Here is a 14,657-nt window from a genome sequence, read left to right as displayed (position 1 = left end):
GATAAATTAATTCATTATTCTCAATGTATCACTTATAGCAAAACAGATGTTTTTGAATTTGAATATTTAACAAAGCCACAAACAAAAGGCCACTGTTATCATGTTCGTTTTGTGATCGCGCATGTTCCAGTGACTTATTTCTTATTAGTTTTCTGATAACTTTTCTTTGTTGGTGAAATTATGAGGTTGCGTGACGTTGTTCCTGAGAGGCATGTAAAGGGCGGGTTTGAAGTGAAGCGCAGGGGAGCTTCAGGCTCGACGGTGGAAACGCTGCACTATGCCTCGGTGCTACTGGCCCGTATACACGAGTTTCACAATTTTAGTTGAATTACTGAAATTAACGTTTCCATAGCATTCTAATTTATTGACATGCGCCTGTAGTATATTTACATGTTTTCAAACAGCTGTTCAGATTCTTTTTGTTAGTTTTGGTGTTTATCATTTTTAAATGAAATTTAAATTTAAATTGTATGCATTTTGCAGATGCTTTTATTCAAAGAGACTTACAGTGCATTGAGGCTATCTATCATGTGTTCCCGGGGAATCGAAGCCACAACCTTGCACTTTATAAGGCAATGCTCTACTAATTGAGCTAGAGGAACACAAACATATAACAACAAATAGTTAAATATGCCATACCTTCATTTAAACATTCGTTTCCACTTATACATTGTCCTTTGAAAATCTGCTTAGGACCAAAATGATAGGGCCAGCCATGACTCCAGAATAATTATGTACAAATGACCACAGACAGACTGCAAATGTTATAAAATCTCTTCAGCACACAGATGTGATGCCCTTGGCTCATTTGTTTTTTTTTTTCCCAGGACTATAGCCCAGTTGGAATAATTAGATCTTCCACCTCTTCAGATCAGTGGTCCCTGAACACAGTTTAAGACAGAGGGAACATCTGCCAGCCTGGGGCAAAGTCCTCCCTGGAGGCATTGCAAATAGATTCACGAGTCACAGACAGATGCTTCCCTTTCAAATCTATGTTATCATGAGAGGATGAGGGGACCATTCAGTTGGGACTTCAGGTTAATTACAGTCTCTTCTCTTTGGATAAAAATTCCAGAGTTCAAAGTTCCAAAATGAACTTTCTAAACATCACCCTTACAGCTGAATGCATTCAGTGGTGCTTATGTGTAAAGTGATGTTGGTACAGCCAAGTAAGGTTTATAATAAACAAAAAGAACTAAAAGGTTACAAACACCCAAACGGTGACTCTTATTCTGACACGTCAACACCAGTTTAGTTTTACTCCTTCCGGTTTCCGTTTCAGGCTTGGGTCAGCAGTCCGTCTCTCTCTCGCTTGCTTCCGACCCTCCTGGCGTTTTATACTCTCTCCACGCCAATTACTAGAACAAGAAACAGGTGATGATAAATTTTGCCCAAACCACTCACTTACCGCTCGTCTCCTGATTCTCTCTCCCGCTGCAGACTTCGCTAAACCACGCCCCCCACCCCGCCACATACCCCCACCGCCCGACTCAGGCCGGGGAGCCATCCGAAAAGAAATAGCGGCTGTCTTATCAATTTGGGGACGCACCTGCCCATGCCCGCTCCCCTCAGCGACCTCAGGACAGCCCTCAAATGCTGCATATGCCGCTGCCAATGATTACTAAATATAATGATATCATCCAGGTATATGCAGCATGGGGCCGCAGAATCCTATCCATGAGGCGCTGAAAGGTAGCTGGGGCCCCGAACAAGCCAAACGGAAGGGTAACAAATTGGTTTAATCCAAACGGCGTTGTGAAAGCTGTCTTTTAAAAATAAAAATGAGCCGTGCCTAGCCAATCAAGCAACTCGTCAACCCACGGCATTGGATATGCGTCGAATTTTGACACAGCATTCACCTTGCGGTAATCTACACAGAACCGGACTGAGCCGTCCGTTTTCGGAACTAAAACTATCGGGTTCGCCCAGTTACTATTAGATTCTTCTATTACCCCCATGTCAAGCATAGCACCTAATTCAGCCTGAACTACCTTTTTCTTGTGCTCAGGTAAACGAAACAGCTGGCTGCGAACTACCACGCCCGGCTTGGCCTCGATATGGTGCTGAATCAGGTTAGTACGGTCCGGTAGGGGCGAGAAGATGTCGGCAAACTCTGCCTGCAATTTCGTTAAATCAGTGAGTTGGGATGGCGAGAGGTGATCTCCCCCTGGAGCCAGGGCGAGGGATTGTGGTTTGATATTCGCCTCTGGCCCGAGATCATCCTCTCCGCCAATCACCGTTGCCAACATCACTGATTCCGCCTCATTCCATTTTTTATGGAGGTTGAGGTGGTAGATCTGACGGGACCCGTTCCTATCGGACCGTATTACCTCATAATCGAGATCTCTCAAACGGTCCCTGCCACTTAGCCATTAATTTAGAGCTCGACGTTGGGAGTAATACAAGTACTTTCTCTCCCACTGCAAATTTGCATAACCTAGCTCCCCTGTTATACAGCTGGCTCTGGTGGTCCTGGGCTTGTAACAAATTCTCCATTGATAGCCGCCCCAATGTGTGGAGTTTTGTTCGTGACATAAACGCCGTGCCCTGATTGGTGAGGATTTCTTTTGAAAACCCCACCCGGGAGATAAGACAAAACAGGGCATCCGCAACACTTTTAGCGGAAATGTTGCGTAGGGCCACGGCTTCAGGATATCGTGTTGCATAATCAACTATGACTAATGCAAAGCTATGTCCTCGTGCCGATCGCTCTAATGGCCCGATGAGGTCCATACCAATTCTCTCGAAGGGGTCCTGCATTAAGGGAAGAGGGCGCAACGGCGCTTTTGGGGCGGCCGGTGGGTTTACCAACTGACATTCCGGACAAGACGCACACCACCTGCGCACGTTGTCATGATTGCCGGCCAAAAGAAACGGGCCATGAGGCGATTTAGTGTTGCTGCCTGTCCCAAATGGCCCGCCATAGGATTAGAATGAGGCGCATGGAAAAGCATTTCCCTGCGGCCCTTTGGAATTAACAATTGGGTTGTTTTCAATTTTGTCCGAGCGTCTTGGGTCACTCGATACAACCGGTCTTTTAAAATGACAAAATACGGATAGGAGAGGGGGGGGCAGGTTGGAGAGACCGGCCATCGATGGTGCGGACCTGTTGAAATGCATGTTTTAGTGTCTCATCCTGAGACTGCTCCAGAGAAAAGTCATTACGCTCCGAGAGAATCAGTCTCCCGATTTCGTTCGGTTCCCCTGAAGCAGAACCCAGCGGTCCTGGCTCAGATTCCCCCACCTGTACCCGCGCGGTTTCCTTCCGCGCCTTATTTCCCCAAGAGGCATCCGCACATAATGACCCCAATAAAACCGTAAACGCGGGCCAATTCGTTCCCAAGATTATCGGATGCCGGAGGTGGGGACTAACCGCCACCTCCACACTATGCTTTTGTCCCCGGAATTGAATTATAATTGGGACAACCGGATACTCCACCACATCCCCGTGTACGCACCGCACCTTAACCACGCGGCTTGTATCCAACGCCCCCGGTTGAATCAGGCTTTGATGGATTGAGGTTTGGTTACATCCTGAATCCACCAAGGCCAGATATGTACCCCCCTTGATACTCACTGGTATTTGGTACTCACCAGCCTGTGGGACTAGCCACTGGATGACGGCCCTCTTTAGGTCGTCGAAGACCAGGAGGTTCGCCACAGGAAGTTGTTGGGCGGCCACCTGGGCCTCTCCGGAGAGCAGGGGAATGAGGCGCACCGGCCACTGCTCTCGGGGCCACCCGCAGGCCTACGCCGACTTTTCAAATAGCTCCAGGAAGGCCTCCGGATCGTCCTGGGGCCCCATCTTGTGCAGCGGTAGATGCAGGAGCGCAGCGGGTGGCCCAGCGGCCTCGGCGCGAACCTCCCGATCGATCCAGCACCGGAACCTCTCGCGGTCCTCCTGCTGGGCCTGGACAATGGCCTGGAAACGCCTCTCCTGATCAGTCCTCAGGTCCAGCAGGGCCTGGTGTTGTTGAGGGTGGCGATGATATCCGCAAGCGGCGTGGAGGCCGGACTTTTTATGGTGGCGGCGACGGTCCTACTTCCTCCCGGGTTTCGGCACCAGTGTAGCAAAGTTCGTGGGATGGAAGGAAGAGGACAAAGGGGTCGGCTGGACTGCTGACAGGTTTATTATAAACAAAAATAACTAAAAGGTTACAAACACCCAAACGGTGACTCTTATTCTGACACGTCAACACTAGTTTCGTTTTACTCCTTCCGGTTTCCATTTCCAGCTTGGGTCAGCAGTCCGTCTCTCTCTCGCTTGCTTCCGACTCTCCTGGCATTTGATACTCTCTCCACGCCAATTACTAGAACAAGAAACAGGCGATGATCATTTTTGCCTTAAACCACTCACTTACCGCTCGTCTCCTGATTCTCTCTCCCGCTGCAGACTTTGCTAAACCACGCCCACCCCCCCCCCCCCTGCCACAATAGCCCTAAACAAAAACAGTAGTCTGATAACTTTCAGTTTGCCAAATAAATATGATTTACATATTACTATAAAAAATTTAATCCTCAAAATGTGGGTGTTGATATTAACAAGCTGTTGGTATTGGCAATGCAACTTCGATGATATTTAGTAAAAACATATTATTTAAATATTAATAATGTATGATTACAAATGTTAATGTTAGGGTTAATCATGATTAATCACAAGAAACCTGTTAAAAAAGTAATAATAATAATAATAGAAATAAATATATATATATATATATATATATATATATATATATATATAATTATTATTATTATTATTATTTTTTTAACTTATTTTGACACCATTATTGGTGATGATGTTTGGGAATAAAATGTGTCAATGGTTGTTTTCGCTATGAGCAAACAGTTATTCATTTTTGAGTTGTTAATTAAAATAATGTAAATGTCCATGCTTAGTATCAGAATTCTGACTAAGATCATTTGCAATTTTATAAACAAATAATTACATTTAACTCACATGTAAAATTGGCACTGGAGAACAGAAGTCAAAGTGGAGTGAATGATGTGGACTTTGTATAATAAATTATTCTCCAATGTGATGTTTAAATCGAGACCAACAGCTGACATTTTCTGCTAACGTCATATCCTGAGTATTACAGTTTCATTACTAAACTGTTCAAATACTAAGTGTGCTTTAAGCATTTTGTGAATCTTAGCCAATACTCAAGGTTTTCAAAACAGTAATGCCAGGAATCATTACCGGCCTGGCCTTTACCAATAAAAAGCTGATGTAGGTGGATTCCCGGACAAAATCCCCACTCACTGAGTCTCAGGGCTAATTCATAGCTCTTCAGGAGCATTAGAGCTGACAGCAACCTCAAGCGAGAGATTTGCACAGTGCTGTGAGAGAGTGATGTTTTTCCCTCGTGCTGCCCGAAAACTAATCATAGCATAACAAGCAAGCTAGAAATATTAGTGGGCTTTTATTCAATGTTCTTCTGGGTGATCATAATATCCATTAATGGCAAATACATTTTCAACATTGCATAACATTTAAAACATTCAAAAACATATTCCTATTTTGTCATAAAAATTTACAATAATCACGAGAGGGTTAAAAATACTGCAAGGCAATTACTGGAATTTTTTAATTGCTTTGTTTTCAAGGAGCTCAAAGCATATTGTGTTTGATTTGAGCTGAGGATTGAAGAATGAAGATCCCTTTTACATTTTTCCAAAAGAATGCTCTAATGTCACAGTTTAATGATTACATTAATAATACATGATTGATATATCCTTATAAACTAATTTACATTATTATTATTATTTTTTTTTTTTAAAAACAGTATCAGAATATTCAAAGCAACTTACATTGCATTCAAAAGGTGAATTTTGTCATTTCAATTATTGCCTGGGAATTGAACTCGATCATGGCTATATTTATGCATAATGATATACATGTTGAGGTTTTGGAATATTTAAAAAACTCTTTTTAAAACTTTCAAAATCAAACAATAGACAAAAACTCAATTTAACTAAATTGAATACAGAACATATAAAATCTGATTCAAAGAAGCTATAATAATATCTCAGTGAGACTAAAATAACACTGTCTCATACTCCCTTGCTCCTAAAAAAACTGTTTGGATTTCAAGTCATCTCCATTTTTAGCTATTATAACAACACATTGCATACCTCAGGTTTAAATGGTGAGCCAAGTTTTGCCATCAATGCCTCTAGAATATTTAGAATATTTTAGAATGTCTTTAGAAGATTCTCTTCATATTTTCACACTGTTCTGTATATAAACATTATTTCTGAAACACAACCAGGACAAACCTTTGTGTAAATTGTTTGTAAAATCGATCTGTAGTTATCACACAAAATGTAGTGCAACAATTGACATGAGGACAAATTTATGAAGGATTTACATAACTTGTGCTTCATAGATTGACCCATTGAAACTATAGAATATTTGTTTTGCCTGTTAAAGCCCATTCATATTTAGCATTTATGGGGGTGGGGGGTTGTTTACTTTAATAAATAATACTACTTTAAGAAATGTGAAGTAAAATGCCATATAATATGATAATGCATGATGGAAAAATACAAACTAGGACTAAAAATATGCAACATCCCAGCAAACAAGAATCCTTTGTTCAAGGATGAATCATTCTTATCATGATAGTTCTGTCATTTGGAGGACACAGAATTTATGGTCTGAAAAAGAAGTCTTACAAATGTGGAAAAAAAAATTTGTTTGCAGCTGCCATTATAGCCTACTTTCCCAGTGTGTTTTATATAACCTCTTATCATGTTAAAATAAATAGAATGGTTCTTTCCATCCTGAGACAGTTTCAGAAATCAAAAAGAAAGATTCATCATGTGATGAATGTACTTTGATCGTTGTGTGGTGTGGAGAATTATCTTCATTAACATTAAAAGGTTAGCGGTGTCCTGAGGTAAGGCTGATTGACTGTGTTTCCTCTTATTTCCTGTTCTCATGGTGCAGCAGTGGGATACTCACTATCATCTCTATGAAGAGACCCAGCATCTCTGTGGTGGTGTAATCACCCTCATGCGAGGCATATTTTCTATAAAAAAAGAAAAAAGAAAAAAAGAAGCTGTGAACAAGCAGCTTATTTTCCCCTCTGCATGTCTTCCACATCTCTGAAAAATTGCTTCAAGGTATTGGGGTGAATGTGAATGACATCTATCAGAGCAGACACCAAGATCTCAAGGCCAACTGGTGGTGGAAGTTCCCTTGTCCTCATACAACCTGATGTTTGGTCTTTCATATCCCGAGTGTCATGTTGGGTGAAAGAAAGATCTTTGTGTCTACTGACATCATAAGTTATTGATCCGAGGTGGGATTTACTGCATCTTTCTGGGATGTTAAACCTATTCAAATGTTCCTCGTTCTGTGCACAGCTTGAACAAGTTAGGTACAGCTGTCCTGATTCGACTTGTGGATCAATGAAGCGAGACGTTTGACTTCACTGGACTTATGATGAAAGGGAAGGAAAGGAAATGTTCTCTGTTATGTAACTGTGTCACATCACAACATGTCTATTGTGCAAACTAAATACAAATTGTGCCTATAATAAGAGTAGTGATAATAATAATAATGTAATAATTGGTGCTGTCAAATGACTAATCTAAAAACATAATATGAACAACAAAATAATGATGTATATTTTGTTTTATTATCCTTATTCTTTTTAGTTTAACTAGTGCTGTCAAACGATTAATTGTGATTAATTAAAAGCTTTTGTTTACATAATATATGTGTGTACTGTGTATATTTACTATTTATATAATACACAAACATACATGTATATATAAAAAAATATACATGTATGTACAGTATATATGAATATATGAATTAATTAATTAATTAGTTATATCATCAATATCATGCATTAAGGTATTTTGGCTTATGACTGCGAGTTTAATCAGTAAGTTCTGTAATAATAATCTGTAGCATAACAAAAGTAACACATGACTGTCATGCCCATGTTTAGTGAAGTTCAAGCTGGAGGCAGAGGTCAGTTTTTATTTATTTATGTATTTGTTGTTGTTTTTTATAGTTTTTTTTATTTTGATTCACAGGTAATACTAATGTAAATTAAATTATTTTTCTTTGTTTGTTGTGTAAGTTCCTTGTTGAAAGCTCATACTGTATATATATATATATATATATATATATATATATATATATATATATATATATATATATATATATATATATATATATATATATATATATATATAAACACACATATTACATTAAAAATATTCATTTTGCTATAGTATTTAGTCAAAATGTGATTTTAAACTGCATGATAAAGAAACAAAAAAGATTTAAATAAAGAAACAAAAAACATTTCCTTTGTTTTTGGCAAAAGAAGACAGAATTCAATGAATGTGCAAATCCAACTCGGCATAAATTGTCGAATATTGCTTGTATTTATTTATTTATTTATTTATTTATTTATTATTTACAATATGAAAACCTTCAAGGTTGCTAAGAAAAACTGAGATACTGTAGGTAACCACCAAGATCATCTGCAGGAAAAGACATTTCTGGCAAATCACGAACTGTGCTACTCATCATTTGACCAACATCCCTGCAAGATTCAGAGTTGTTGTTATTTATGCTTTTCAAATAATTGTTTTTCTTGAACACTGTGTGAGCAGTGTAAAAGGCCACTTAAAAGACCTGAATTTGGGCACTTACAATAACCACGCTTGTGAACATCACCATCTCTGTGGACTTTCCTGACTTTTCACATGCACATAAAATGCACAATACACAGTACATTAGCTGAGATAGAACTGGATCCTGATTGGCTGAGAGGAAAGATGACGCTCCGCTTCCTGCTCTATATAAACTCCCTGTTCCCTGACTGCAGACACACTGCTGATAAATTTAACCTAGAGATCACACTGCACAATGGATATTTACTTCCCTTCTGGCTTTCCAATGTGTAGAGGAATAACAAGACTGTCAAACAATTGCCTGGAAAGGTATGATCCTGATATTGACATTTGAATGGGTTCCATGTGCTTTTTGTACTAATAATTTATGCATGTCAAATCATTTGAACCTCTACTATTTTATATAATACCAGTAAGAGTTTTTTAAAATCTTGTTACAAAGAACTGTGCATATTACAAAAGTGTACATATGCTGTGTATTAAATAAATGCTTTTCTAATATCAGGGCCAAAAGATTAAAGGCATGCGTTGGTGGATTTCTGCAGAGACAAGACTTGAGCAGCCTATGTAAATATAGAAAACCAAGGTAAATATACAGTTATTGAATGCACTGGCTTTTGTCTATTTCAGAATGCGTGACTTTTTGCATGATAAAGCATTTTTAGTTTTCTATGGTTTCTCCTCTGACTGGTGGACATCTTTGCAGGTTGACCTTGGAGGAATGTCTGATGTGGAAAGAGTCTTTTGAGAAGCTTCTGTCCAGCAAACGTAAGTTTACACTCAAAATTGACTCAGAAATTGCTAGTAAATTCCACAAATAATTACAAAAAAAGTAAATTGATACATTGTAAATGTGAAATTTTGAAGCAAGAGACTGAAATAGAAATGTACTCCAATAATCTTGAAAAATATATTTTGTATAGCAAATCTGCCTCATTAATGAAAAATTGGGAGAAACAATTCCCTTCCATTGGAAGTAAATTTCCCAACTAAGAAATGACAAGTACATTGAATTAAATGTGACATTTTGAGGTAGAAAGACTGAAATAGTATTTTCTTTTAAAACATACTCCAGTAAGTTTTAATTTACATGTACAATTTCGATATATAGCATGAAACAAATTTCCACGAGACTATGGATTGAATCCAGATGCTAGAAATAGGACTGCAGTGCACAGATGTGTCTGTCCTGCTGTCTGATCTGTGTGGGGGGCTTTAATCCGATGAGACACGTTGCACAACTAATCTCTTCTCTAACCCCATTTTTCTCTCTCTATCAGATGGACTATATGCCTTCAAAGCTTTCCTGGTGTCGGAGTTTAGTGAAGAAAACATTGCCTTCTACCTGGCCTGTGAGGACTACAAAAGCACAAAGTCTGCAACTAAGATGCCATCCAAAGCCAAGAGGATCTACGAGGAGTTTATCGGAAATGAAGCTACTAGAGAGGTAAATACACAAATTAATCACCATATCCCGTGGCTCTGATCCTAAACTGTGGATGTTTGAACTCACTTCCCGTTTGCTTTCAGGTTAACATTGACTATGAGACTCGAGACATCACTCAAGCCAACTTGAAAAGCCCTACTGCATCCTGCTTCGATATGGCCCAGTACCGCATCTATATTCTCATGGAAAAGGATTGTTACCCACGATTCCTGCGCTCCAATGAATACCGAAATCTAGTCAACCAGCTTACAATGAAGAGCGCTAAGGCAAGGAGCAAAAAGGCAATTGCAGCCAGACCACCATGTGAAGAAGACGAACCAAAATGAACAACGTTGGTGCATTTCGGTTCTGCGAGAGATGGAAGCTCGGGCAAGAAGTGGAAAGCATTGGTACAGATCCTAAAAAGGCTGCTTGAGGTGGTCGGAGTGCCATGAGATGAAGAAAACTGCATAACAGAATCAGAAACACTGCATTCCCAGACCCCGTTAATATTGTCCGTGAGAGGGAACAGCAGATCTTCTGGTGGAGAGAGATGCATCTGTACAAACACCTGTACTCAACACAAAGGAGATGCAGACTTTACTGAAGTATGCATGGGCCAAAAAGCACATAGCATACTTTTTAGAGAGCAAATGATGTATTTTGTTTATAAGTTTATAAAAATTTGTTTTTAAAAATGTTGGTGACAAGTGTTTGAATATTTAATGCATTATATATAACCCGGTACCTTGGAAAAATGGTGGTATCTTATTAAAATAAATAAATGAATTAATAATAATAAAAAAAAGACAATCTGCCTGGACTGCTTTAAGAATGTTAAAAGTTGTGTGCTAGCATTTATTTAATTTTATTATTATTATTATTATTATTATTATTATTGTTATTATTATTATTATTATTATTGATGTTGTTGTTGTTGTTTTATAAATGTTTTTGTTATCTAAATTTTGAATTAAAGTTATTACAATTTTGCATTAAAGTAATAATGTGCTTTCACGTCTTCTGTGTCGTTTTTTTAGACTTACAGGACAAACTGAAAAAAAAATCTGTTATGGTTATAGATACATATTAGATGGGATACTGTTGTTATTTTCTCATTTTTATTAATTAATGTTATTTTTTGCTTTTTATATTTATCTGCATAGCTTTTATTCATTTTTTTATTTCAGTTTTAGTTTTCGTTAAGCACATCAGGTTAAACTAAATTAATGAGAAATGTTGCCTCATCAACCTCCTGAGATGTATGCATTTTTATTTTGTTTCAGTTAACGTTTATTTTAAGCAACAAAATATTTTTTTTTCTTTTCTCAATTTTAGCTTTAGTTACTTACTGATTTGTTTTTATTAAAGTATGTATGTAGCTGTTTTTATTTAATGCGAACAGAATGAAAATATAAGGCCCCAGAGCCCAGATTTATCACAGGCGCTTCACTACGAGGTAAACAGGCTTGTTATGCACATGACTGGCCAGACTGAGCTTGTGTTTCATATTTAACCATCAATGCCCACGAGCCACAAACAGCCTCAAGTGTAGGTTTACACAGTTGCCAAGGCAACCGTTTGGACCCGGTTGCGAAAGCTGTCCACATGATTCTCTCAGCTCAAGATTAAGCCACATCATTCCTGATGACAGTAATGAGAAAGCTCATCATCCAGTTAGAAAATCAAATACTGCGGGTCAGAAAGAGGAAATACATGTGTTAACGTCTTTGTACAAGCAACTGTAAAGATTTGTTAGCTTTTGTATTTGTTTACACATCTAAAGGAAGGTTTTGTGAGACCCATTGATTGATTTCTAAATCATGTCGTTGTTGCTTTCACACTAAACCATGCATTAAACTATACTGCATCGCCTAGACAATAAACGCATATATATTATCATTAATGCACAAAAGCAATCACAATTTGTCCACAGAATATGATTTTACTGAATATTTTAATTTCATCAGCCAAATGGGGGCTACAAGATAGTCCAGTAGATATAAAGAAAATAGTCAACACAACATTTGAACCGAGTTGGGCTGATCCTTCAGATGGATGGTCCTGTTGATTAAAGAGGGGAGACATGTACCTGAGTGTTGCGCTCTAGCAGTAATTTGATCTCAGACTTTGATTATAAAAAGATTAATGCGCTAAAATGTTATGCAAGAGTGTAGCAACAGTGGGCTAGTGGGGTATACATTCCAACACAAACACCCATAAAAATAAATAAATTTTCACGGAAAAACACGACCGACTGGAGGCGTGACGTGTGGGCGGAGCTAAAGAATCACGCGCGCCAGTAGGCTTTTGCGCTGAGAGAGTCTGGAAGCTGTGACTTTACCCAGAGCCGTTGAAAAACATATTTAACGGCTCTGACATTACCTTGAGGAAAAAAACATCATCCAAAACAAACCATGGCTAACAGTCAGATTCAGCATATATTTATGTTCCAGAATCAGATCCCGAGGCTGAAACTGAACGAGAGCAGCAGCAGCAACGACTCGCTCCGAGCGGAGCTCGAACCCGGGTCTCCGATGGGAGGCGGACGCACTAACAAGGAGGCAGAGATATTTGAAGCAGTTTTACTCACCGCCTGTGGTTCCAACACACGATCGTGACCCTTTTTCATTGGGATTGCATCATCCTTAAGAAATAAACGATACGCAAATCCGTCATCAAACTGGGCTTTGTTTGTAAAACAAGCATCTTCGAAATGCAGGGAACAAACAAAAACACTTGCACAACTCCGTTGATGCTCTGTAAAAATAAACTCCATCCACTGGTCCCTTAATACTGTTTTTTCTTTGGTAATCTGTGCAGGGTTGTCTTGCCCTGGCAACCAAAAACACTCCTTTTGTGACATTTCGCGACGCTCTCGCTCTGATCAGTGAATGTCTGTTGTGCTCTCAGTGCTCTGCTATACGGGAGCGCGTGCTCTTCCGGGAGAAGTGCCCTTAGGACCCATATAAGGAAATTCCGCTCCATCTACATCACACAGAGCCATACTCGAAAAAAAACTTTACGAAACTTGTGACAAACCGGAAGGAGTATTTTTGGAACAGAAATACTCCTTCAAACGTAAAACTTAATTTGTTAAACTTTGTCCATGTTTAGCATGGGAATCCAACTCTCTAACAGTGTAAAAAACTCAGTATGCATGAAATAGCATTTCACCCCCCCTTTAATGTTTCTTCAATTTCAGCATAGTAACCATAATAATAAAAAATTCACTTCATTTAAATTTAATTGTGTGAATTATTTTATGCTTTATTACTTTATTTATTTTAATAATTATTTTATATTTTATAATTTATTTACTATCAGGGTTATTTTCGTTAACTAATACAATGAACAAACACTTTCATTACTCGAAATAAAAGAAATATTAACTAAATTAAATGTATATATTTTTATTATATACATACATATATATATATATATATATATATATATATATATTTTTTTTTTTTTTTTTTTTTTTTTTTTTTTTTTTTTTTTTTTCAGGTAGTAACTTTTTAACATTTTTATTATGTCTAATTTTTGTTTAATTTAAAATAGCTAAAACTTAATAAAATGTATATAGACATATTTTATTAATAAACTTTTTTTTAAAATAACTAAAAATTATTTAGTTTTACTAAAATGACTACAACTTTAGGTAAAAAATTTAATGAACTAATTTATCTTAATCTAATATAATATAATTTAAAATATTAACAAACACACACACACACACACACACACACACACACTTATATAACTGTGTATATATACCTACACATATATAAAACAATAAAACTAAATGAGTAAATGCACACATAAGGTTAATGCATTCATATAGCGATTTCCTCCATTGACTTTGACAGCTGCACTTCATCATTTCTGTCCTTTGCAAACATTGCTGAACGTGTGATAGTCTGATCTACAAACGTAAGAGCAAAGAATTCATTCTGAATGACTGCATGTGTATTTAATTCAGTCCGTAAACATAGCACCTTGTTGTTCGTCAGAAGTGAGAGCCAGCGTTAGCAAGCCCATTCACAGACTTAAAGTGCATCCGACCTCAAAGCAAATTTTATCATGTTTGTTAGCCCACGTCTTCAGAAATCTTCAATAAAACAACGCGCGTGGTGAGTCAGACAGCAGCATCAAGGTCAGTGCATGCATCTCTCCCACAGCCTGATGCAGCGAGGGACAATATACTTCGCCTTGATGAAGCTTTTCTCACATATTTATCAATATATGCATTGCATGCCAACATGAAAAACTCTAAAGTTAGCATTTGGCTTAAAATATATTTTAAATGTATTTGTACTTACAAGAAGTGGAGGAATTTGAATCCACTTGCTTTCCTGATTGTAATTATTTATGAAACATTGCCTCCTAGTGGGCGATAAGCATTAACACACCAACAGAATTATTCCGTCAAATCCACTGCATAAACACAGATCCAGAATACTTTTCTGAGCCCTTTTCCTCATTCTGGATATCAACAGTTCTTGAAGGGTGCTCCCTTCAAAGGGCTCAAAAAATCACTCTGGATCCCTCACATCCAAGCCATCTGCTT

At 38.1% G+C, this 14,657-nt stretch overlaps 1 protein-coding gene and 1 long non-coding RNA gene across 2 annotated transcripts; one reads left to right on the top strand and one right to left on the bottom strand.

Moving 5' to 3' along the window:
* Positions 1-3,895: 3,895 nt before the first annotated feature.
* Positions 3,896-14,445, bottom strand: LOC128015683 (uncharacterized). Its single transcript, XR_008183986.1, has 3 exons — positions 14,410-14,445; positions 6,968-7,034; positions 3,896-4,310 (listed from the first exon to the last, which is right to left on the bottom strand). It is a non-coding gene; the product is annotated as an uncharacterized LOC128015683 (long non-coding RNA).
* Positions 8,691-11,099, top strand: rgs16 (regulator of G protein signaling 16). The gene is made up of 5 exons (XM_052599730.1): positions 8,691-8,970; positions 9,167-9,247; positions 9,368-9,429; positions 9,942-10,108; positions 10,192-11,099. Exons 1-5 carry the CDS (start codon positions 8,897-8,899, stop codon positions 10,432-10,434), a joined length of 627 nt encoding a protein of 208 aa, XP_052455690.1. The 5' UTR covers positions 8,691-8,896; the 3' UTR covers positions 10,435-11,099.
* Positions 14,446-14,657: the final 212 nt, after the last annotated feature.

This window comes from Carassius gibelio, chromosome A6 (assembly GCF_023724105.1).
Source record: "Carassius gibelio isolate Cgi1373 ecotype wild population from Czech Republic chromosome A6, carGib1.2-hapl.c, whole genome shotgun sequence".
Classification (NCBI taxonomy): domain Eukaryota; kingdom Metazoa; phylum Chordata; class Actinopteri; order Cypriniformes; family Cyprinidae; genus Carassius; species Carassius gibelio.
The sequence above is the reverse complement of the archived record's forward strand: the minus strand, read 5'-3'. Positions and strand labels throughout refer to the sequence as shown.

Excerpts from the sequence above, each read along its gene's own strand:
- rgs16 (XM_052599730.1), top strand. The coding sequence starts at position 8,897 with ATGGATATTTACTTCCCTTCTGGCTTTCCAATGTGTAGAGGAATAACA. Across the intron at positions 9,248-9,367 it reads TGTAAATATAGAAAACCAAG|GTTGACCTTGGAGGAATGTC; the intron begins GTAAATATACAG and ends ACATCTTTGCAG. Across the intron at positions 10,109-10,191 it reads GAAATGAAGCTACTAGAGAG|GTTAACATTGACTATGAGAC; the intron begins GTAAATACACAA and ends GTTTGCTTTCAG.